This window comes from Siniperca chuatsi, linkage group LG14 (genome assembly GCF_020085105.1).
Source record: "Siniperca chuatsi isolate FFG_IHB_CAS linkage group LG14, ASM2008510v1, whole genome shotgun sequence".
NCBI lineage: Eukaryota > Metazoa > Chordata > Actinopteri > Centrarchiformes > Sinipercidae > Siniperca > Siniperca chuatsi.
Window position 1 is genome coordinate 8981717 of NC_058055.1, and position 24284 is coordinate 9006000.

The 24284-nt window shown below is 38.1% G+C and overlaps 2 protein-coding genes across 9 annotated transcripts in view; one reads left to right on the forward strand and one right to left on the reverse strand.

Moving 5' to 3' along the window:
- LOC122888546 (roundabout homolog 1-like) overlaps positions 1-2071 on the reverse strand; it is an 84114-nt gene extending 82043 nt beyond the window's left edge. For all 3 annotated transcript variants that reach the window (XM_044223134.1, XM_044223138.1, XM_044223133.1), the window contains exon 1: positions 1924-2071. The gene's annotated coding sequence lies outside the window, so the exon portion shown is untranslated. The remainder of the gene's footprint in view (positions 1-1923) is intronic.
- Positions 2072-7423: 5352 nt separating this feature from the next.
- On the forward strand, positions 7424-22935 carry LOC122888418 (protein phosphatase 1D-like). Of its 6 annotated transcripts, XR_006380694.1 has the most exons (9): positions 7425-8133; positions 17437-17665; positions 17857-17981; positions 18103-18284; positions 18534-18761; positions 19147-19234; positions 19389-19428; positions 19899-19950; positions 20489-22935. XR_006380694.1 is itself a non-coding variant. In XM_044222845.1 (8 exons), exons 1-6 carry the CDS (start codon positions 7617-7619, stop codon positions 19228-19230), a joined length of 1365 nt encoding a protein of 454 aa, XP_044078780.1. In that variant the 5' UTR covers positions 7425-7616; the 3' UTR covers positions 19231-19234; positions 19389-19433; positions 20486-20673. The 6 variants fall into 6 exon arrangements, 5 of the variants coding, with proteins under 5 accessions (XP_044078779.1, XP_044078780.1, XP_044078783.1 ...); XM_044222845.1 differs by lacking the exon at positions 19899-19950 and having other exon boundaries at positions 19389-19433; positions 20486-20673; XM_044222848.1 differs by lacking the exon at positions 19899-19950 and having other exon boundaries at positions 19389-19433; positions 20489-20673.
- Positions 22936-24284: the final 1349 nt, after the last annotated feature.

Sequence of the window (24284 nt, forward strand, 5' to 3'; positions counted from 1 at the left end):
ATTCAATGGACATACTGTATTTACTTTGGATGCAAATTGCAAGGAAAAGCAGACATATTTCAATGCACCTGTAGCATTTGCAGAAATATAATACTAACATGCCTATTGTATTTCCCCACATACTTTTTAAACTATATTAGTTAGGATTTGTACATGCTTCATGTCACAGCACTGTAAGTGTAATATTGTATTGGCTATTTTCATACATGGTCATGTTTCAGGCCAAACATATTTAAATCTGTATACATCTCTATGTACATTGTAATCTCAGATTTGTTGTACAAAACCTCCGGGGTGCTGAGTGAAAGCATAACCAGGAAGTATGATTCACTGACTATTTTCCGCACAAGAAATGGAGTCTAAATCAAGGCCACACTGGGAGATATGTGGTGGAAGAGGTTTGTGCTATTGAGCTAGCCAGATATACACACAACACACAAACCACCTGCATTTATTACTGTCAATCAAGTAAAGTCATATGTCACATACTTTAACATTACACAAGGCTCATTGTCTCCTCAGGGTAAGACTGAAGAGTTCTTATCAACACCTGGCAGTTATCGCTGACATATGGCTGTGTCTTTTGGGGAAATGGATGGGGAGACAAATACGGGCTTTCATCACTGCCACTATAATGCATTACGGGAGCTATCACAACAAGACAAAGGATATTAAAAGTATGAGAGGCAATGTCTGGAGCTCTGTCAGGGCTCACAGTAACAAGTCATAGTCGGCTGAGTAGGCATTGTGGAGGAGAAAAACTAGCATGAGGAGTAACAGATGATCCCATGGACTAGCCACAAGGAGCAGAGACCTTTGGCCCCAGAGGATGAATGACCCTGTTACAGTATGTCAGCATCAAGACCCTAGACAACTAAACATGCTGTTTGCTGCATTTGAACTTTCTATCTGCATATAATGAAGAAAATATACAGTGTGTTTGGCATGGTATATTAATATCAGTATAAACATTTGATAAAGAATTCAGGTGTTAAGAAAAGGAGAACATGTTGATGACCACTCAAATGCCCACACATGGGAATGAATCCACTGACTCAACTCAAGTGACTTTTCAGTCAATGCTGTCTTTCACAGTGCAGTACTGTCGAGTGCTCATCATACCTCCTCACCGTTTGCTAAGAAGAAAACTTCATACCTTCCCTTTATTTCGTCAAACAAGTCATTTAAGGGCAATGTCTTATTTACAATGAAGGTTTTTTTGAGTTGACAGTAAAGCCAAATAAACTAAATCCACCAGATGAAGTGATCCTTTAAGATATGTGTTTGGGTTTGTTTGAATGTAATTCTAGCAACTGTTACACATCCATAGCTTAATCCCTTCAGGGTTTTCAAATCCACTGAAGGATTTTCAGAACCAGAAGCCAGAGAAATACAAAAAGCAGAGACCATAGAGAAAGAAAAAGCTGAAGACTTTGATTTTGTAGAAATCCAAACTGTGAGGTATTTTACCTATCTTTAAAATAATAATAATAATCTTAGTATATGTAATTCAGTATATGCATGTCATGTTTGACTGAGCTTTTATTCTTTAAGATGTTACAGTGAAATTAAGTTATTATTTAGTTTTTAACCTTTAATACAATGATCATTGTATGATCATTTTATGAAATAGACTAAATGTTAAAGAATTGGAGGTATACTCCGCAATTATTGTATGTTTGGCAACATGCAATCATCAGAATACAAATATTGATTCACTACAAATTTGTGTTAGCCACAAATAACTTTCAGCACCACAGCACGTGGACAGCATCTGCTCCTGTATGAATCAATGGGCAGGGAAAGGACTCAATTCCCTCTGAAGTCACCTATGCCAAAAAACATGTGCACTCACAATAGTGAAATTACTAAACATGCTAACCAATCCTCACTAATATGAATGAGTACAACTTTACAACTTACCCCTCCAGGTTATTCCTACAGCATTACTGTTCCATTTTCTCCGGTAAAGCCAAATCTCTGCCAGTGTGTGTTTATGAGGCATCCAAGTACCCAACAATGAAAGCAGAAACAGAAAGAAAAATGAAGACACAACGTGGACCTCTAAAAAAGGAGAACAAATCAAAAGAAGGAGTCTATGCCGAAGGAAAAGCCTAAATAATCCATCTGCGATCCAGGAGAGGCTATCAGATGGGGTGCATACAAATCACAAACCTACCTCTGCAGCAACCTAGGTCCAATATCCTCAGGGTCCTAAGGCTGCACTCAGACAATTTACTCTAACGGATTAAGCCTGACACCTCACACACTCAAGGACATAGAAAATGGTGAATTTCAACAATAAAATTATCATTTTGATTTTATTTTCTCAGAGTATTAAAAAACAAGAAAACATTGTTTTTCTCATTTTCCAGGTAGTCCTTTTTTAGTCATTGGGGGCATCATGGACTACACATATTAATATGTAGCATGTTGAAGATTATTCTGAATGCTTTCACTAAGTGTACAGGTAAAGCTGGTGTTATTACCAATGGTTTGACACAATTTGGAGTCCAGTGTACATATATATGATTGATTGATTTGATTGTTTTCCAAATGATGCATCACAGCTCAAGCTACCTGCACCAATGGGTAGAGAATCGTGGTGTATGTTGTTGCAATATGGGTTCACAATCTGCAGAAAACCATCCCACAGGGTCTATGTTCCCTGCAGCAAAACCAGCCTGCCTCTGTCTCTTTCACTGAGTGAAATTTATTTTTGCTTCCTGCTTATTCCTATTCAGACATACACAGTGGGGGTGCTGGAACCTTAGCATGCATAGGCCACAAGGCAAGAAAACACCCAATTCATCATAGAGATAGCAAAGACTAACACATTTACACCAATAGAATTTTTTTTATTTTTCAGTCCACCTGACTTGCATGTTTGTGGAACTCCGCCCTTTCTCCCACTCCTCATACACTTCTCTGTGTATTTTTTTATTATTATTTATTGTGCTCACATCAAATGAATAGTTTTTTTTACAATAATTGATTTTTTTTATTGAAAACAATGTCCACAATGACGGATGAGCACATCTTCTTCTGTGTAATGATGTGTGTAACAAAAGGAGAATTGATCCGCAACATTGCTCAGCAGCTATTTATTCGATTCAATCTACCATGCAGCAGTGTGATGGGCTCAGTGCATTACACAAATCAGGTAAATACACTTTAATTTTGTATTACATTCAGTTCAGCCAAACAGCACAAGTTTAGTTTCATTCCTGTTGTCATGAAAAACATTAAAAAGCCTGTCTACTAATTTCTCTTGTACTAATGGAAAGATCAGTCTATGTTCAGGCATATTCATCTCCAGAGTCATTGTTTAATTCATAACTGACAGTAAATCAGAGGTATTAATGCCAGCCTAAGACCTGCACACTATACTGTAGACCCCAAAAACACACATCAGTGAGGTTAAGAGCATTTATAAATCTATAAAGATGAACATTTTGCTCTTTGGCTTTTACGTATTCTTACCTATAATTCTTCTGCAGAAAAAAAGATGGGGAAATGTAAAGAGTCTTATGCTGCATTAGAGGGGCATCAGGGTATGTGACCCAAGACAATTTTCTTTTCAACTGCACTCTTATCAACAGCACTCTTATCGCAATCCTTTATCTAACTCAGCAGTGCAGTTTTGAATTAACCTCAAGTCAATATCATAGTCATCTATCATGCTGACAGGAGCAGACTTGTGAGTGTGAAATCGGAAAGATAATCATCTCAAGAGGAAACGTGGTCTTCTCTAGCAAGAATGCCACTTAACTGGTCAGAATGACCAAGTCACTTGCGGTTTGAACCGGGGGTGATATACACAAAGACGGACAGTATGTGACAGCCAATCATAAAAAAAATATGTTTTGTATTTGGAGGATGCAGGATATCTCTTAAATGCTTTGTTATGAATCAAACAACAGTTACCTCCCATTCTGTGGCCTTCCCTTTCACTCTTTCCGTTGTTGGCTCCTCAGCATTTAAACAATGAAACATTAGGTTTCATTTTATTACATTTATTTCTGCTCTTTGTCACCTTTGACATGTATGTTCTCATCCTTGCCTTGATTATTAATTTAACTCATCGTCATGGTTACTGCAATAACTTACTCTTACAGAATACAATACCGCATACGCCCCACGAATGATAGCTGTACATTTACAAAACCTTGTGGTATCAGTGTTATTCAGTGACTGTATTTTCCCATTTGCACAATCTAATTTATTTATTTAAAGCTATTAAATGAAGGAAAAGGTCATTACTGATGCTAGTGAGTTTTCAGAAAACATAGGACAATCACAACGTAAGATAATTACTATTTCAATTGGGTGGGGGGCATTTGGGGAGTTTGGGTGTTCTCAGTAACTTAGTATATCTTGAAATATACCTCATATTCCTCTCCAAAATCAATCCTTAATCATCTTTCTTCCATCACCCATGACCTTCTAAGGACATAAATAGCATGATTTATAAAAGGCAATGAAGTAGATAAATGCAGAGAGCACCTCCACATATTACTTACATATTTATACAGAGATACAAATTTCAAGATAAATGCGCCAGTTAATTTCATTTATACTGCTCATACTGTACTAACCTCTGTGAAAGTGTTGGCAAAGGGCATTTTCCTGATGTGTCTTCTCTCTGTTAGAAAAAGAGAAAAGAAAGAGATTTGGGCTGAGGTCTAAGAAACCTGTTGATCCTTGGTCCTAGCCTCTCTTTGCCCTGTTCCATTATTGGTCTGGGTCTTAATATTTGTTTCTTTAGCTGTATGGTGAACCTGTCACAGACCAATGGTCAGCCCTGAGGTTGACTGAGATTCAAATATAATATATTTATCCTGGACACCTTGTACCCTCACCAATTAATCATTAAACTTTGACTATACTGTACGTTGATGAGGAAACAAATTCTGTCCTTAAGATTGCTCTCTGTCACACACACACACACACACACACACACACACATACTGAGTTTAATTTTTCATATCAAAAAATGACCAATGGTTATATTACCATACATTTATATGGTAATATTTGAGTCCCTTTTCCTTTGTTCTTTGTTTCCTTCTTTGGTTGGGCTGGCTGACACTTCAGCATCTACACAGTCAGGAAGCCAAACAAAGCTATTTTTATGGATGGACCACTATACAAGAGCTGCATGGGGAATCTGTGAGAATGCAATCCAGGTGTCATTGCCCCTTGGTAATCTCTCTCATCTTCAGAAATTCATTTTCTCAGCAGCTTCACTTGAAAATGACATTCTGACACCATTTACATGGAAATCACTTTGCCTCTTCATCTGTAATAATGGCCTGTGTGCAGACAGAACCTCTCTGAGGGCTAGACTATTAATGGACATAAACAGTAAAGAGAGGAGGAAGGAAGGAAGGAAAAGAAAGAAAGAAAGTGGATACTAAAATATGTGGTGTTCAGGTTTAAAGCCAAGGTCAGAGCTTCGGGTATTAAGGGATGAAGAAGGGATGAAGACACTGAGGGAAAGCATAATGAGGGAAATTCCTAGTTCTTCCCTTAAGCATATATATCCTCTATCTCTCGCTCACTCTCTACCTCTCTTTTCTCACACACCAGAGATGTAAAGATTTTCCCTGAAAGAAGAAAAGAAATACACCAGCAAAGCACACAGCTGAGTGGGTGCTGAGAGGAATCCATATGTTTCAGGATTTTGTTAGGTCCCAATGAGAAATATTTGAGTACAAGAATGTTTTATCTTTTGGAAAGAGATTCAAATACCATGCATGCATTTTATCTTGTAAGACAATTTCTCCTTAACATCAATAATTTCTCTCTCTTGAACATGTCTGTGAACTTCCACAAAGTCCTGTGTTTATGGAATAAAAACAGCATTACTTCAGTGCAGTCTCAACAATCACATCTCTCAAGGTCCAAATAGGCAAGTAGGCAATGCATTACACACATACTTTATGCATCTCCATACACACTGCACAAACTTGTTACTTGCACACTGTCACTTGTGACCTCAGGCATAAATGCATGCTTACACGCACACTTATTAACAGTACATAAACATACACAACAACCTATTCCATAGGTGGGATTACCTTGTCAAGTCATGAATCTATGTGTGTGGTATGTGTGTGATATGATAATGAATGTGAAAGTGGTTTCCATATGAAGACCATACATCACAATGATAAAATTCCCAAAGGTATCACATATGAAATCCATTGTATCCATCCATAGAATTTTTCTCAGGATAAAATAGATGCATGTGTGCTCTCATCATGCATTTTGTGAAAATCCCTGTTTTAAACTACTTATGTTGAATTTCTGTGAAAAATTGGGGGTAAAGGTGGATAATTAAGTCTAATTGATTGGATTAACACTGCCTCTACCTGGCATTACTATAGCACTACTTAATAAAGAGGTCATGCACACACCAACTGTGCAGTAATAAAAGCCAAACTATGATTATTTCTTATATTGTGTTTTTTATGAAAACTGTTGAATTTTTGAAACACTGCGTACTATGACATGATTCATGTCCTTTTCTTCTAAAACTACACTACTTAGCATTATATTCATCCAGCCCGAAAGGTACAGTACATGGCATTGCATGCATGCAAATTTTAAATTTTATTTATACAGCAACAAGTGAATCCTTTGTATTGCATAGTGAAATGAATTAGTGATTTTGAGTGAATCTTTACATTCAGCAGGCTGAAACACTGCTTGGCTTTGCAAATATGTTATATATTTATATGTCTGGGGGAGAATCACTATCTCAAGTTGTCACAGTAGTGTTCATTAGGTCAGACTGCAATGGAGGTTCTTGAACCACACAATGGATTTATGTGTTATTTTCAGTTGCTGTGGAGTTTCGTGCACCCCGTGAGATGAGATGTTTTACTGAACAATCACCAGGACACACACATACACACACAAACGCCTAACTACTTCACTTGATTAATGGCCATTTTCCCAATATTTAAAAGCTTTGTGCAAGCTGTAATATTGCTTCTGAAAATATGGATACATTTGTGAATGATAGACCCATAGCTGTCCCAACCACACAGTCTATGGTCACAACAGAACAATCTTTATTGTTTGCTTGCTTTGGATGTTGTTGTTCCATACTGTAGTGAATTCTGTGCGACATTTGCAAAATGTATGTTAAGATCTCCTCATCTCTTGAAGATCAGATTTTAGAATCTAAGTTATCTTGAGTTCAATCATAATAAAGCAAAAACTCATATGACAACAGCTGGGATTCGTCAATGACAACGTGAGGATGATATCATCATATGAGTCATGAAAAAGCCACATTCAAGACTATTTGCAGTTTTTTGTGGCCTGTAATGTTATCGCTTTCGCTACATGTAATTGCATTTTTTGTCTTCGAGCGCCAGTAAAGGCAGCGTTATTGTCAGGCGTGCCGTGCGTAGTGGATAGGCGGAAAAACTGTACGTCATTACGTACAGCGGGACGTCTAGGAGAAGATAAACAAAAAGGAAGGAAGCCTTCGGCCATACAATCGCGGCAAAATCGGTTCAAAAATTTAGCTTACAAGCTACAGTTAGCAACTACATGTACCCTTTTATTGCTTAGATAATTAACATTGGGCGTTCACAATCATGGACGAGGCAATAGTATTTCGTATGAGTGCATTTTCCGAGCAAGGAGGGAGGAAATACATGGAGGATGTTGTCGAGATAAGAATCGAGTACGAGCCGACGCCGTCGCCAGTCGAAGATTATCCAAAGTCGCAGAGACATGGAGGACAGGGAAAAGCCGAGAATGAACCTACCAAACAGACTGAAAATGAGACACACGATCATAACATTGCTGCAGAATCAGGCCCAGCTTCTGCAGTGTGGGTAGAAAGTATATCAAATGAGGACAGTGGCAACAACAGTGCACCGGTATTAAACGAAAAAGTCGCAGAGCACGTAGTCGACACTCGGAAGTCTGTGGCGTTTTTCGCTGTTTTTGACGGCCACGGGGGGCGAGAAGCAGCACATTTCGCAAGAGAGAATCTGTGGGATTTGCTGAAAAGACAGCGGGGGTTTTGGTCTAAGGATCATAGTGAAGTGTGTGCTGCCCTTCGGAAAGGCTTCATCGCCTGTCACCATGCAATGTGGAAGGAGCTACGTAAGTCATCGAAGTTAAGCATACTTTTCTGTCTGTAATTATTGCTGTATATTGCTCACAAGTCATGCTGGCACAGTCTCAGCAACGTTATTTAGCTAACAGTGTCACATGAGGCAGTGTCCTACTCAGCTGGTATGATGATGCTCAGTCCTCTGCCGACTGGCCCACCCCTTTACAAATTAACACAGAGACATAACCCCTACAGTATAACTCTCTAATGAGTGGTTTTATCAAAGGACTAGATATATGTGGATTAAGGGTTAAAAGGAAGAATACCGTTTTTACAAACCTAAACTACCGCCAGAAAACAAAACGTGAATAAATTAAATTAGTTGTTGGAAAGTCTTAGGCTGTGATCCTAATCATGTCAATCAAATCGGGGGTTATAACACAAGCCAGTCTGTTTTTAATTTTGGTGGTGAGTTTACCTTCTGTATCACAGCTTCTGCATTTGACAGTGAAGTAGTATGATGGTGGCCATTCAGTTTTAACATTGCTGTTACTGAAGAAGGTGTATTTTATTCACTGTCAATTTGACAGAAACATAATGCATTGTCCTTTTTAATATAAAATACTCTTCATAGGTCCACACTCTCCAGAGGAAAATGAACACTTTTAAAATAGTTCAAACATTTAACACTATGCCAGAGTTCCTTCTTTAACTCGCAAAACAGAGTTGAAGTAACACTAAGGGATTAGACATATAACACTGCTCTGAGTTACATTTTTGGGTAGTGTTAGTTTCACTCCCTAAAGTGTCAAGCTATATACACTGAAAACATGTTAAAATTAATTGTAAGAATGAATTGCATAATTTTCAAAAAATAACATTTATTTTTTGCCTTTTCACCCTTGCAGTCATTCATACAGTTGACTTAAAAGATTGTGAATGAAGGTATAATGTACAAGCTCAGCAAGTTCAGACATTTTTATGATATACTTTTCCTCACTTCGCATTACTCTGAACGATGATCATCAAATTTCTCTGTGAATAGCTTGTTTGTCAAAAAAAAGTGATCTTCAACCAAAAGTATATCACTTATTTAACGAAACACCGGCGTGTCTTCTTCCATTGCACTGCAAATAACAAGTCCAGCTTTATACTCATCACCATCAACTTTATAAGCATCTTTTGACAAGATCATTTCAAGCATTTCATTGTTGACCACATTTTCATCTCCAAGGGAAAAAGATTTAATTGGCCCATACTCATTTTTTTAGGGTGAAGGATTCCCAAAGATAAGCAATGGTCATCTGATGCTTTTTAGCAAGTGATTTGGTTATGTTTTTAAAAAAAGTTAAAAGAATATTTTAAACAGCTTGTGTTTGGTTTCAAACCTCATACACTACATATGTAATAAGTGGCCGATTTTACTTATAGAAGATGGGTAATGAATCATAAAATGATGCTTAGGTATCATGTTGATACAAGTGCTTAAATAGTTTGTGGTGGTCAACAATCAAATGCTTTAAATACACTGTCATACTTAGAGTGAGAGAAGGCAAAAAAACTATGCCAGTTTTTGTTTCCTGCTGGAATAATGTCACCAAACAACAGTGGGATGTTTTTCACAAGACACAATGTCTGAATAGAATTCAAACCAATGCTATTTCCAGCACTCTCCAAAATAATATTTTGTAGGACAGTTTTTCCATTCTAAAAATCCATAATCAAAACCATACATCCTGGAAAGCAAGTCCTGCTCTGACAAGTGTTGTGTGAGATATCCAAAAAGCAGTTTGATCTCCTACTGAGCCACACCCTCAAGAAGATCATGCATTATATCAAATTAATAGTTATTAGAAACATGGAAATACTTCAACGAATTAAGTGTAGAATTCTTGTTCAGCCAGGTCAGTGTTTATGACTCCACCATAAGAAAGAGACTGGGCAAAAAAACAGCCCCAGACCATCACACTACCACCACCATATTTTACTGTTGGTATGATGTTCTTTTTCTGAAATGCGGTGTTACTTTTATGCCAGATGTAATTGGACACATACCTTCCAAAAAGTTCAACTTATGTCTCGTCAGTCCACTGAGTATTTTCCCAAAAGGCTTGGGGATCATCAAGATGTTTTCTAGCAAAAATTAGACAAGCCTTAATGTTCTTTTTGCTCAGCAGTGGTTTTTGTCTTGGAACTCTGCCATGCAGGCCATTTTTGCCCAGTCTCTTTCTTATGGTGGAGTCATGAACACTGACCTTAACTGAGGCAAGTGAGGCCTGCAGTTCTTTGGATGGTGTTGTGGGGTCTCTGAATGGCTGAAGAAGAACAAAATGAAGACTTTGGAGTGGCCTAGTCAAAGTCCTGACCTGAATCCTATTGAGATGCTGTGGCATGACCTTAAAAAGGCAGTTCATGCTCGAAAACCCTCCAATGTGGCTGAATTATAACAATTATGCAAAGATGAGTGGGCCAAAATACCTCCACAGCGCTGTAAAAGACTCATTGTAAGTTATCGCAAACGCTTGATTGCAGTTGCTGCTGCTAAGGGTGGCCCAACCAGTTATTAGGTTTAGGGGACAATCGCTATTTCACACAGGACCATGGTTTGGATTGTTTTCCCTTAATAATAACAACCTTCATTTAAAAACTGCATTTTGTGTTTACTTGTGTTACCTTTGACTAATATTTAAATTCATTTGATGATCTGAAACATTTAAGTGTGACAAACATGCAAAAAAATAAGAAATCAGGAAGGGGACAAGCACTTTTTCACACCACTGTATAGTGACTTCAATTGTGGGTTATACTGGAGAGACTGGCAATGCATTTCAAATATATTTTCCAAGAAGGACAACCTTAGGATCATCCTCACTGAATACTGTTTGAGAATCATTCTTCTTAATCAAACAAAGGCGACAGAAATGACGGCTACTGAATAACTCATTAAAACCAAGAATTGTGTGCATCCCTAGATTATCTCCAGTGCAGATATAGCCCTTGGCTTTCCAGTGTTTTCATATAATTTATCAACGGTTCCAGTATAACATCAAAACCATACTTGTGCAGATCTTGTGCGTGAAAAGTGATACCAAATGAATGTTCATCAAAACAAAATTAAATTTTAGGGGCAAGTTTCTAACAACAAAATAAAGACAACCAATTTTGTGAATTCCACGTTTGGAGCCAAGGGGATTGGCTGTTTCAAAATCATCATAGTATACTTGAATTTGTAATGTCTTTTTGCTGTAAACAAAGGGTGAGTTTTAAAATAACTTCCATCAAAAAAGTCAGTATAAGTGTCAGGTTGTGATCTACACTCCTCACTACACTATGGATTTCTGCACATGAACTTCAATGCTTCTAAAATCGGCACATATATTAAAATATCCTTCACAGGTATCTGATCATAAGTACCAGATTTGCCTGGCATGAGATGAGATGCTTATCCATGGTGACGTAGAAGCTGTCAATTTTGCTCTTCTGGCGCTCAACAGTGAGGAGGTACGGCTGCCGACCCAGCTCGTTGCGGAAATGCTCCTCCAAACTGCAGCATGACTAGAGTTGAGATAAGGAAACTGAACATTAGACGCAAGAACATGTACAGTCACAAAGAAAACTACAGTATAGAAGTGATTATTCAAACATCATCAAATTCATCATTTGGCAACCTGTTGTTAAATGACAAAATACATTTACCTTGACAGTCATGTGACACATTATTTTAATGACCTTAATAATATAATTACCTTATGAAAGACTACAAGTCTCTCAACTGCATCACATGCATTTTTAGACTTCGGCCCTCCTGGTGGTGGTGGAAGGAGATGGATCAGCTAAACAGGGAGGCCATTTCTTGGTCGTGGGCTGAGGACAAAGAGTCAGAAGAATTTTTCTAAAAAATCTTCAAATGTAATGCGTTTCAAGTTTGAATGAGAACAGGGAGGTATTATGAGAGTTTTAAACAGCAATCCAGCTATTGTTCAAAGGTAAACCAAAAATCTGATCACATTTCAGATATACACATAATAAACAAATTAAATCTAGTAAAAAACTATCTCACAGGTGCTCTTGTTTCCTAATTTTAATCATAGTCATGAAAATAACGACAAACAAATGTAACTGCAATTATAGCAAATGCTTTTAAACAACCACAAAAAAACTCACTTGTTGCCTCATCAAGATCACTTCCTGGGGGACTTTCTGCTGACTGCACCAAGCGACACAACTCTGGTGACGAAGTGAGCCACTTATCCTCTTTTATGACATTTGGCTTAAAGAACCTATCCCATTTCTGAAGCAGCCTGGAGGATGTCTCGACATCAAATAGTAGAGTGAAGTCTTGTTCCACCTTTTAAGAAAGAAGATATTAAATTACTACAGGAGATGCTTACAAATTTCAAGCCATTCTAAACATCTCATTCCAAACTTACCAATCCTTTTGTATCCAGGAATCTTGGGAAGGCTGAGAGGATATCAACACTTTTGCCCAGGTCATTAACAAGTTTTTGACAGTGCTGAAAGGTCTCTCTCATCTTCTGGAAAATCAGGGAATTGTCTGTGGTATGGTTGAGGAAAGACATGGCCTCTTGGCAAGCATCCCCATCAAGCTGCCTTTCAACACTAACAGTTCTTTGGAAATGTGGGCCTCTTGGAGAACAGTCAGTAGAGCTTGGTGTAGACCCTCGACGAATCTTCCTTTGGACTGTATTCAAACGCAAACAAATGTATCCTGTGCTGCTTGCTGCATTATAGAAGTGTTCCTGAAATAACAAAAAATAAATGCATTGTCATACACAGCTCATGAGAATTCAAATGTCACTGTCATGCACATAGCTTCGTGCCAGAACATGCAAGTATGACGTGTCATGCAAACAATAATAATTACTATTATATATCCTTTCTTGGAATATGGATCCTTGAGGGAAGGGAACAGGATCACTATCCCAAGAGCATATTCTTCTCTGATTGCTTTAGTGGGGAGGTGCCTGAGAGAAGATGTTAAATTAGTAATCTAATTTAAGCAATGGCCACACAGTTATTTGGCACAAGTATAAAGAATAAACAAACATACCCATGATTCAATCATGTGAGCCACTGGTATGTTAACCATTTGTTTTCATGCGGCATCTGTTAGGGTTTCTCTTGTTTTGTACTCCTGTAGTACTTCTTCAACACCGGACTTGCCTATTAGCACAGCTTCAATCAACTAACAAAAAAACAAAAACAGGAGAATGTAAAATGTGGTGATAAACAACTCTTCTAGAGACTCAAGAGTGAAAAAATGTCAGTGTTAAGGACCTCATCTATGATTATAGTTGCTGCACTTCAGAAGCAGAGGATAAGGAGCAATCAGAAAATTCTAAAGGCATAGAAAAATGTAACTAATTTTATTCTGTAGGGTACTGTAGAGTGTTTAATTATATCTGCCTCTATAGCTCACCTTGCTCTGAGAAAACGGTCAGCAACACATTGCCTTGTCCAGTGAGGTCACTGAATATTTCTGCATCAACTTCTGTCCCTGTTGCATCCTTGTATATAACTTTTTCATCAGGTGGCAGGCAAAATCTCTCGATGACAGGAAAAGATAGTAAGATAGAACTGAATGTGCTTTTTTCAGCAGGTTTGACTGAATTGCGCTTACTGTGTAGAACTGCATGAGAGGAGGAAAATGGTGCCGTTAAGTTTGTGTGCGGAGCTTAAGCCCTAATTACATCTCTGCGGAGTTAAGCTAACACTAATGTGATCAACTCTGTCAAATAACTCCAAAACTGAACAACATTTAAATCAGAATGTGTTAAAATTACACTTTGGGAGTGGAAATCAACTCGGAAATGTTTATTATTGTTATTATTGTGAAAAACCTAGCTTGAGTAAGCCTGACAAACTGAACCAGAATAGCTATGAGCTATTTCATATAGCCAACTCTGTGCTAATGTGAACACACTAATTCAAAATTGGAACTAGCTTTAAATCAGACCTGAGACATGAAACTCAGATTACATCCACATTAACGGGATGGCTGTTGAGCGTGTATCCAGCTTCAAGTTCCTGGGGACCCATATTTCTGAGAACCTGTCCTGGACCACCGACACCTCCTGTCTGGTCAAGAAGGCTCACCAGCGCCTCTTCTTCCTGAGGACACTGAAGAAGAACCAACTGTCCTCAGCTATCCTGGTGAACTTCTATTGCTGCACAGTAGAGAGCATCCTAACCAACTGTGTCACAGTCTGGTATGGAACTGCTCTGCTGCAGAGTGCAAGGCACTGGAGCGGGTGGTGAAAACTCCCCAGCGCATCACAGGGACTCCACTTCCTGCCATTGAGGACATCCAGAGGAAACGCTGTCTGCGTTGAGCCCACAGCATCTTAAGGACTCCTCTCACCCCGCCCGAGACTGTTTGTTTTCTCCCCTGCCTTCCGGCAGATGCCTCAGGGGCCTCCGGACAAGGACCAGCAGACTGAGAAACAGTTTTTTTTCCCCAGAGCTGTCTTCCTACTGAACTCTGTCCCCCTCTGATTCCACTGTCCCCTCATATACCTTAACTTAAATGCTGCAATATTGATATTGTTTTTGCTACATGTACCACATGTTCATTTGCACCACCAGACTATTTATTTATACATATACTGCATCATTTGCACTCCAGTACTATGTACTGAATACAGCAATAACTCATCTACTGCACTGTTAACTATTTCCATCAATTGCACTACTTTATATTCATTGCACTACTGTTCTGCCCACTTCAATTCATTATTGTACATATCCATCAGTATACTTCTGTTTATATTAATGCCATCTGTATATAATGTCCATAGTACCACTTGTAAAATATTTTCATTATACTGCTCTATCCTGCATTTATGCACATACTTTATATCCTGCACTTGCTTATTGCATTTCTGGTAAGACCTAAACTGCATTTTGTTGCCTTGTGCTTGTACATGTATAATGACAATAAAGTTGAATCTAATCTAAAGAGAAAATCCGTGATGTCCACAACCACAGAGGAGCACATAACAAACGTACTATATTAAGAATTAAATATTAAAGTGAAAATGGACAAAACAACAAAGCCAAATAGGAATTTAGGAGAGAATGCTGTGTTTCAGGCTGGTTGGTAAAATGTAATACTGGTTAAGTCTGAGGTCAAGCTAAGTGTAAAAAGTAGCCTAAATAGCATGAGACTAGTCTGCAGGGATATGTTTCTATGGTAACATGGGTCAAACCTATTTAATCCTGCTTTATGAAGCTAAATTTCTCAAAAATAAAGCCCAATTTACTCAAATAAGCCCGGCTTATGTGGTCATCATGTTTTATGAAACAGCCCTCTGATTGGTGGCTAGCACAATCTTCATTAGTAGTGTTATGTGATAGCAATAGTAATTTGGCTTGCTTTCCTTCTGTTTTCAGGTCTAAACCTCTATGTGGCCAAATTAAGAAATATAACAATTTTACTTTTACTGACCTCCCGTTGATGCTGTAAGACACTTCAGTATATTTCAGTAGAGTACAGATACAGAGGATACAGAACCAAACAAATCCCTATGGTTGCTCTTAACGTCATAGGCTGTATGACTGCTGAAGTTCAGCAGGTTCAAAAGTTCAAAAACACCTTCCTCAGACTTGTTTGCAGGCTGAACTAAAGTTTACATGTTTGTTAAATGTGTGTGCTAAGATATCATGTGGTAGGCTGTTTTAAAGATTAACCCTAAAGGCTTTGAAACTATCTTATTCCGTATATTCATAATCCTCCATTGGTGTATAGTGAAAATCAGACATAATAAGTCCACAAAGATATTTCTACCTTCAACTGCCTTCTAACATGTTGTCGTATGCTGTACAGATTGTAAAGCCCCTTGAGGCAAATTGTGATTTGTGATATTGGGCTATATAAATAATAAATAACATTGACTTGACTTCTACTTACCTTCTTCACTAGTTGTTGCCAGTGATGCTCTTGTTAAAAGTGTTACCTTTGTCTAAAAGGTCCAGTGTGCAGGATTTAGTGACATCTGGCGGCGAAATTGCAGTTTGCAACCATTTGAATATCGCTTGTCTCATCCTCCTCTTCCAAGCATCTAGGAGAAACTACGGTGGCCACAAAACTCGCAAACGACCCTATCTAGAGCCAGTGTTTTGTTCGTCCGTTCTGGGCTACTGTAGAAACATGCCGGTGCAACATGGCGACCTCCTTGGAGGGGGACCAGCTCCCATGTAGATAAAAACAGCTTATTCTTAAGTAATGAAAACACAATTCTTACTTTCAGGTTATTATACACTAATGAAAACAGACTTATAAATATTATATTCCATTTCTGCCAATAGCGCCTCCTAAATGTTACACACTGACTTGACCTTTAAATCTAAGAAACCATATTGCTTGTCACCTAAATCTAAAAACCCTACTCATGTACAGTGATGTTGCTAGGTATGCGTCCAGGGGACGCACCCTATTTTTTCCCTGACAATGCTACATTGTGAACATCAAATCTGTGTTGAAATAAAAGAAATAACCAAAAGAAACCTCAGTCAAAAATATTGGTGTTATTTATTATCACACTGCAGCCTCTCACCTGCTCTCTGTGTGAGGGCTGAGCGCACACAAACAATTTTTGGACCCCACAAATACAGTAAAACAAGCCCACACACACGGAAGAGCAGAGCAGATAGGCGGTGGAGATTACTCAAGTTGACAGCAACTACGCTCTTTACTGTAAGTAAGTGCACTAAAACCTTTGCAAGTAAAAAAAACAGTACTTTATCAATACAACAAGCAGAAACATGTGAACATGTAGAAAGCTATATTTTAATCTGCTCTCATCCACTGCCACAATTTTTTACACAAGCACAGCGAGCTAGCTTGGCTAATAGCGAATTGTTACAAACAAGCTAAAATGAAAGCTGTCTGTATGTATTCTAACTGTTTAGCTTAGTTTGCCACATACCTTAAAATTTGGCAAATTCTTGTAAACTTACTGTTGGCTGAGTCAAACCAGCCCCTCCTCCCTCTACCACCAACCTCTGATACCCATCTCTAAACATGAGTTTAACACTACAATTTGTCAAAAAACACTAATTTTATTGGGGACCCACTCAAATGACCACCTGTGGGTGCCGGGGACTCACTACATTGAAAACCTATCAACATCACTGCATGTAGCCTTCAATATGTTGCAACTTTAGTATTGTAAAGTGATTTAATCATAACTAGTTCTTCATAACTGATTATTTTTACAACATTTTGGCATTGTGTTATTGCCCTTACAGTGTTTCCCTTACAAACTTTGACCATATTTGATCAAAGAGTAACATTAATCACTTTACTTTTTATTTCTCTGTTTCCTTTACAGCGGAGTGGCCAAAGACTATTACTGGCCTGCCAAGTACATCAGGCACCACGGCCAGCGTAATTGTGATCCGTGGAGTTCACATGTATGTTGCCCATGTAGGGGATTCAGCAGTAGTGGTTGGAGTAAAAGAAAATGACTCTGATATTACGCTCCAGGCACTTGAAGTAACACAAGACCATAAACCTGAACTTCCTAAAGAAAAAGAAAGGATTGAACGACTGGGTGGCAGGTGAGTTGGTGAACAGGACCTTTCAAGATTGAATTATATTATAAGGTCAGGGGCTATGTCACATAGCCAAATAACATCGCATGGAGGGCAGATATTTTCTTGCACTTGTTCCTTTTCAACATTGCTGTATTTTCTGGCAAGCTTAAAAACTTGCCTTTGGATTGACGTTTGTGTTATTCTTGTGCCTGTAGTGTAATGAAGAAATCTGGGGTGAACCGTGTTGTGTGGAAGAGGCCCAGACTGACCCATAACGGCCCAGTGAGGAGGAGTACAGTCATTGACCAGATCCCCTTCCTGGCTGTGGCCCGATCCCTTGGTAAAGATGACACCCTGTTTGTCTGGATTAGTGTCCATAAAATTATACTGTATATTGGTAATAAACGATTTTTGTTGAAATATTCCTCCAAAAGTGATAATATTTTCTTATCTGTTTCAAGGTGATCTGTGGAGCTACGATTTCTACAGTGGGGAGTTTGTGGTTTCTCCAGAGCCTGATACCACCGTGATGACCCTTGACCCCAAACGGCATCGCTACATCATCCTCGGCAGTGATGGACTATGGAATATGATGCCACCCAAGAATGCTGTTAATATGTGTTATAGCCACGACAAAATGGTGGTAAGTAATTGAACTAATACACCGCACCAGCTTTTTTGAGAAGTGTCTCTCAATTAATCGTGTAGTGTGGAAAGTGATTTTTAGATTTAAAATAGTTACAATTTTGACAGGATAATATCATTAGTATTGATCAGAATATGATTATTTAGCTTTGATTTTCATACTTATATTTACAGGACTATAATATCAACATGATTTTATGCAATCTTTCATTTTCTTTCTCTTTCTGCTGCTTCTTTTTGCTTCTAGGGACCGAAGGGAATGTCTTGCGCCCGCCGGTTGGGATGCACAGCCCTACTGTTTTGGAAAGAACGCATGCTCCGTGCAGACAACACAACAGTTATTGTCTTAGCCCTGCAGGAGCACGGAGGCCCTCCTATCCCTATGCATCGAGATGAGATTGTTGTTGACATGGCTACAGGAATTGACCATGTTCCATACCCAGGAACTACTTATAACACATGTCAGGTCCCAAAGGTCAGTGCCATAGCTTTGTTGCCATAGCTTTGTTGCATCCTCATTTGGTAATGTTTCATTAGGATGAACCATGTAAACCATGCGGCAAAATGACAGATATTTTCCAAATACAGAGTTGGTCACTGCTGGGGAAAGTACCTCAGGACCACCCTGACAATGGAAAAATATACTGAATATTTTTGTGTTTGTTTGATGTTTGCTATTCACTGTATCGTCCTTTTATATATTCCAGTCCATTTTTTATTGTCATTTTGTTTAATACTTTCACCTGTTAAAATAATGAAGGTTTGTAGTCAACATGGCTGTTGACTTAAGGTCATACCAGCAGTTTCTATCCGTGGACCATTGGTTTCAACAAATCACTCTTTGTTTTCGGGGCCAACAGGCGGAGCATGAGGATGACATGTTTTATGAAGAAGATGAGATATATGGAGAAGAACATGAGGGATGGCCATGCCTGGAGTGGTAGTGAGGTGACTGCTCAGTTATAAAACTGTATCAAAGTGTCAGCAACATGACCAGCCAATGATTTAACTGATCTATTAGCTGAATAGCCAGGCTCATTTGTTGAACCTGGTGGCAAAAATTCAGCTACTGGGATATAAAAATGACAAACTTCCCTTACAGCTGCTCCCAAGCAGAGAGGACTAACCAACCACCCATGAAAGTGAGGTAACCAATTCAAAAATATTGAATGACTTTGTGAGTTAAAGATGGTTACCATCATCAGAGCCACCTTAAACCTTCTTCCTACTTAAGCCAGTAGAGGGAGACAGGGAAATCGCTTGCCTATTAAATAAAAGTTTGTGCTATTTCATGAAGGTATTAGTCTCCAGTGCAGAATCATTTTGTTCCAGGTTGGTCCTTTTTGTATTGCAAGAAACAGAACAAAACCAATGCAAAGATGTTGATACATTTTGAAAAGACAATTCACTAATGACAGTGTACTTGATATCTCAATTTTTGTAGTTTCTTATATTCAGTCTTAATATGTACCAAGTGAGAAGACAGTAACATTGTTGATGGTTTGCTTTTCATAAATTACTGTGGTATTTATTGGATGAGCAAATGGCACAGATTATTTTTGAATATTTATTTCTATGAATTCTGTCCCCTCATCTAATTTTAATAAGACAGTATCTGAAGACTAGATATGTACTAGGAGAGGGATTTTCCTTGGAAGGAGAAGGTGACGGTTTGATTTTTTTTCTTATTCTACCTATCTTGCCTCAATAATACTTTTGAACCGACCATTACATTCTTTTAAAAAAGTGAATAGATACAAGAGAGCATTGAGAATGCTTCTGCCTCCCAAATTACCCAGCTTCAGCATTCTTTCAGCAGAAAGTCATATATCTATATATATACATTCTCTACAATCCACATTGTCACTTGTGCATGCAGCACAGCTAAAACTCAACCATTTGAACACATCTTAATCCCATACTGTTTTAAACTATTGTTTATTTCCATGATTTTAGTCTTTGTCCATTTGTAACAGCTTTCATCTGTGTGTCTCATTTTAATTTTAGATTGATGAACGACAAGTTGTTTCAAAGTTCTTTTTTCGTAATTAAAAAAAACAGACAGAATTTGAATTGACTTACATTTCTAAATAAATGTGTATTATTTGTATCCGTAATTGGACTGAATAAATTAGGTGATGATAAATTATTACATTACATTTTTATTTAAATTTTATTTTTTGATTTGTTTTATTTCAGCAGAGTGATGCAGTGAATGCTTCCTCCCCATTCAAAGACAGTTCCACAACTCTGGAGCAGGCATTTGGGCTGTATGAAGCAGCTTTCTGTGCCACTGCACAGCTCTTACCTGATGTCATCTCTGTGAGTGCCACACTGCCCCCCTCAGATGGTTCTGTGAATGTTTTCGAAACGCAAGACTCGACAACCCAAATGGACTGTGCTACTTCTGCTCCTCCGTTAAAAAGGTCTCGCCGTTCTCCGCACATCCCCCCTGAACTTAGAGGTCCTCACCGTCGGCTTGGCAGGTCCTCCAACAAAAGTGTCCTCCAGAAGACGCCTCATAGCAATGTACAAAATGAACAACCGCGTCAAACTCGTGCTCAAAAGAGAGAAATAAGCTCCACTGAGGAACGCAGTATCCTACCACAGCACCGCAACTCTGCCTTGTGTGTGTGCTGAATTTTGTCTCAGAAACAGTGTTTTTGCTCTGAGACTAGGATAATCTGCATTGTGTCAACTTTGCTTATGTTTCAATGTTTCAGGTGTGCCACAGGACAATTCCTAGATGTATACTTTTTATACAGAGTTTTTGTTTTTGTAAATATGTGAGAAATTTGAGATTATAAATGTGTTGCTGTTTTGACCTTCATGCTCTTCTTCCTGCCCGCTCCTTTAAATTTTAGTGTTCATGGAAATTTTAGATCTGTTCAATCTACACAATCTATTTTCATACTTATTAGTATGTATAGTATATCCGAAATAAGTATTTTGAAGAAGATAGATCACTACAGTCTGAGATAACATGAGTTCACTAAAAGTGTGACACATGCAATCTTCCAGTTGTAATATTTATCAAATTAATTAACTATTTTAGATGTTTTGACTTGGATGCTTACATGCCAGTTTTTCCTTGATTGGGGTTAATATTTCAGACCAATTGTCTGGAATCTTTCCTCTTAGATGAAATGTGTTACTATGTCAGAGGTTTATTTTATTGTTTAATGGGGTTGGGGGGTATTGATGGGTAGTTTTCATCTCATGTTGTTGAATTCTGTGTTTCAACTTCTGAGTGTATATCGTTCAGTTGCAGTAGTTGCCCCTGATAGTGGTAATACTGCATGGTGCAAAATAATGGGAAAAAATTGACAAGCAATGGTCTGAGGTAATTATGAGGGTATTGATTTTAAATCTATATTATTTGTTTTGTGTCTTTACCAGTGGCTAATTTTGTACGGATCACAATTGCTTCTCAGCTAATTGGTGCATCTTATGCATAGCTTGTGAGGGGGTGTTAAAAGGGTCAGTTCACCCAAATCAGAAAAACATAAAACATATTCCCTCACTTACCCTTGTGGTATCCATCCATGTGTGTTCTAGTGAACTGACCCTTTTGATTGTACTTTGCTGGACAATTTTTATTTGGTGGAGAGTCATATCGATCTATTCCAAGCATCTCCATGAATGATTAGGCCAATTAAATTACTGTTGTATGTTATTTTTTAAACCTTGGTCCTATCTAGAAGTAGATTTGTTTAAATGGTACAATCAGAGGTACACGTTGTTGGGTATTGGTACTGTATTGGGTGCTGATGTAAAAGCCAAGATCAATACCTGTGCCTCTCTGGAAGGTGGTATGAAGTCTGCTTTGCCCTTGATTTTTGTTTGTAGAACAATTTTAAAGGTCCACTAGGCACTAACACCGTTTCAAAAGATCTTCCTCTCTGATCTCATATATTTTACCCTTGTGTATGGTTTGCATCCATAACTTGTGTTTTAATCTGCACATAAAACACCTCATGGTACTGTACATATGTCAAATACAGGAAGTGCCCGATTCATGGTATATAGTAAATAACAAAGTAATCAAAGCTCTAACTTGTGTTAATATGGCAGCTCAGTTACTGTTCTAGCCGATTTGTTTGCCCTTTTTTTTTTTACATAAAGTGTCATGTTTGCCTTAGCACAAACAAGTCAGAGGTGCTTTTCACATATGTGGGACTCAAACAGGTGAGAATCTCTAGGATATGTCAATAATAAGTATGGCTGTGGCCCAGCCTCAACCATTCATCATGTACCTTCAGTTCTACACCAGTGTTATTTTACCATTCACACTGCAGCATACTAAACCTGCTCCTGAACCTGGTTGATGTTTTTCAGTTATATTACATAGCAGTTTGTTGGTTTTGTACAGTGTGTTAATATGCAATAGAAGTTTGTACAGTACATTATTATGCAAAGTAATTGGGTTTTTCAGGACTCTGGCATGCTCAGATCTACTCCGTATGTTGTGAAGTGTCCAGAGGTAATGGATGTTAATGCGCATGTGGTTTGTTTTTGACCATTACAGTACTTGGGTCTGGTTTCATATCCACTGCAGCCAGTTTTCAGGACTAACTATATAAGTTACATCCTTTGAAAGTGACTGGATATACAATGTCTGTGTGTTGTAATAAAGTCCTCATTTTCCAGTTGGTCCTGTCTATGTCGTTACAACAATATCTAGCCCAGTGTGTGAAACTGTTATTGTGACTATGATTAATGACTTCAGCATGTTTCTGTTTCATTCATTTACTTGGTAAACAACTTGGTTAATAGAATCGTGTTTATATTTCCTTCAACTACTGTGTAGCTTGGATGCAGAGGTAATACTTTTTATGTTTAACAATTGAGTTATGTTCCAGTAGATGGCGATAATGTAAAGGGATTAAATAGTTGTCTACAGTAATAGCCTCTTTAATATCTTGTTGCACACAGTGTGTTGTTAATCAGAAAAGCTGATCAAGCTGATCTAGCTGATTGGTCTAGTATATAAATTCCACAGATCTAGGAAACACACATTGCAGTACATCTTTGCTTTTTAATATAAAATATGGTTCAAAATAGCTTAATAATTAGGTGGGGTTAACTTTAAAAAGTTTGAGTTAGTCAATAGCTTATGTATGTCTTTATCTTTTTTTGTTCAAGGATGCATTGCGTGAAATAAATTTCAATTTCAGTCACGAACAAATCTTTTCTTTTTTTTCAACAAGCAAGTAAGTGGACCTTGAGTTGAGATTGTTTTGTCAACTGCTGTTTCCAAGGTCAAGAATGACCTGTCAAGCTCAACGTTTAAGCCATTATAGAGAAGTCCAAAAAGTGCTCAGAAAAATGGAAAGTTAACTACAGTTCCATGACTGAGCAAACTCCATCTTGCTAAAAGCTCCAGAACAAGCGAGTAAGCGGACCTTGAGTTGAGTTTTGCACTTCCTGTATTTCCATTACCATTTTTAAAGAAGACATACAGCCAAAGATTAAGATGTTGCTAGCCAGTTTGTGGATGACATTTTTGGCAACATTAATTGATCTTGATTGATTTTCCACCTTCCTACAACTGAGCATAAGGAGCTCCTGGGAATGTTTGTTGTAATTGTTTTAAGATTTACTCTTTCAAAAGACAACGGTGTTGTCATTGGATATTATACTGTAGGTAGATTGAAAGAAATTAGGCCAGTGCTAATGAGATTGTACCTCAGCCTTTCCATCCCTGCAGTAAATTGGGCTTTAAAACTTGATTGAATGAAAAACATCTCTGATAATATGTTCTTGTGATGTTGTTTCCCTGTGACATATACTGTACTTTAGGAACTTATTTCTTGTCCTTAACCATGGTCTGTTTCTGTCTTCATTACAGACACCAGATCCATGATAGCAGTGTCTTCACTTGAATATTTTATTGACTGTCAGCTCAGCATCTGCTGACCTGCCTAACATGCAACATTTCCCTCTCATTGCAGACAGTCTGTCACTGTACATCAGCCAGTGGAGAGTCACAGTTTCC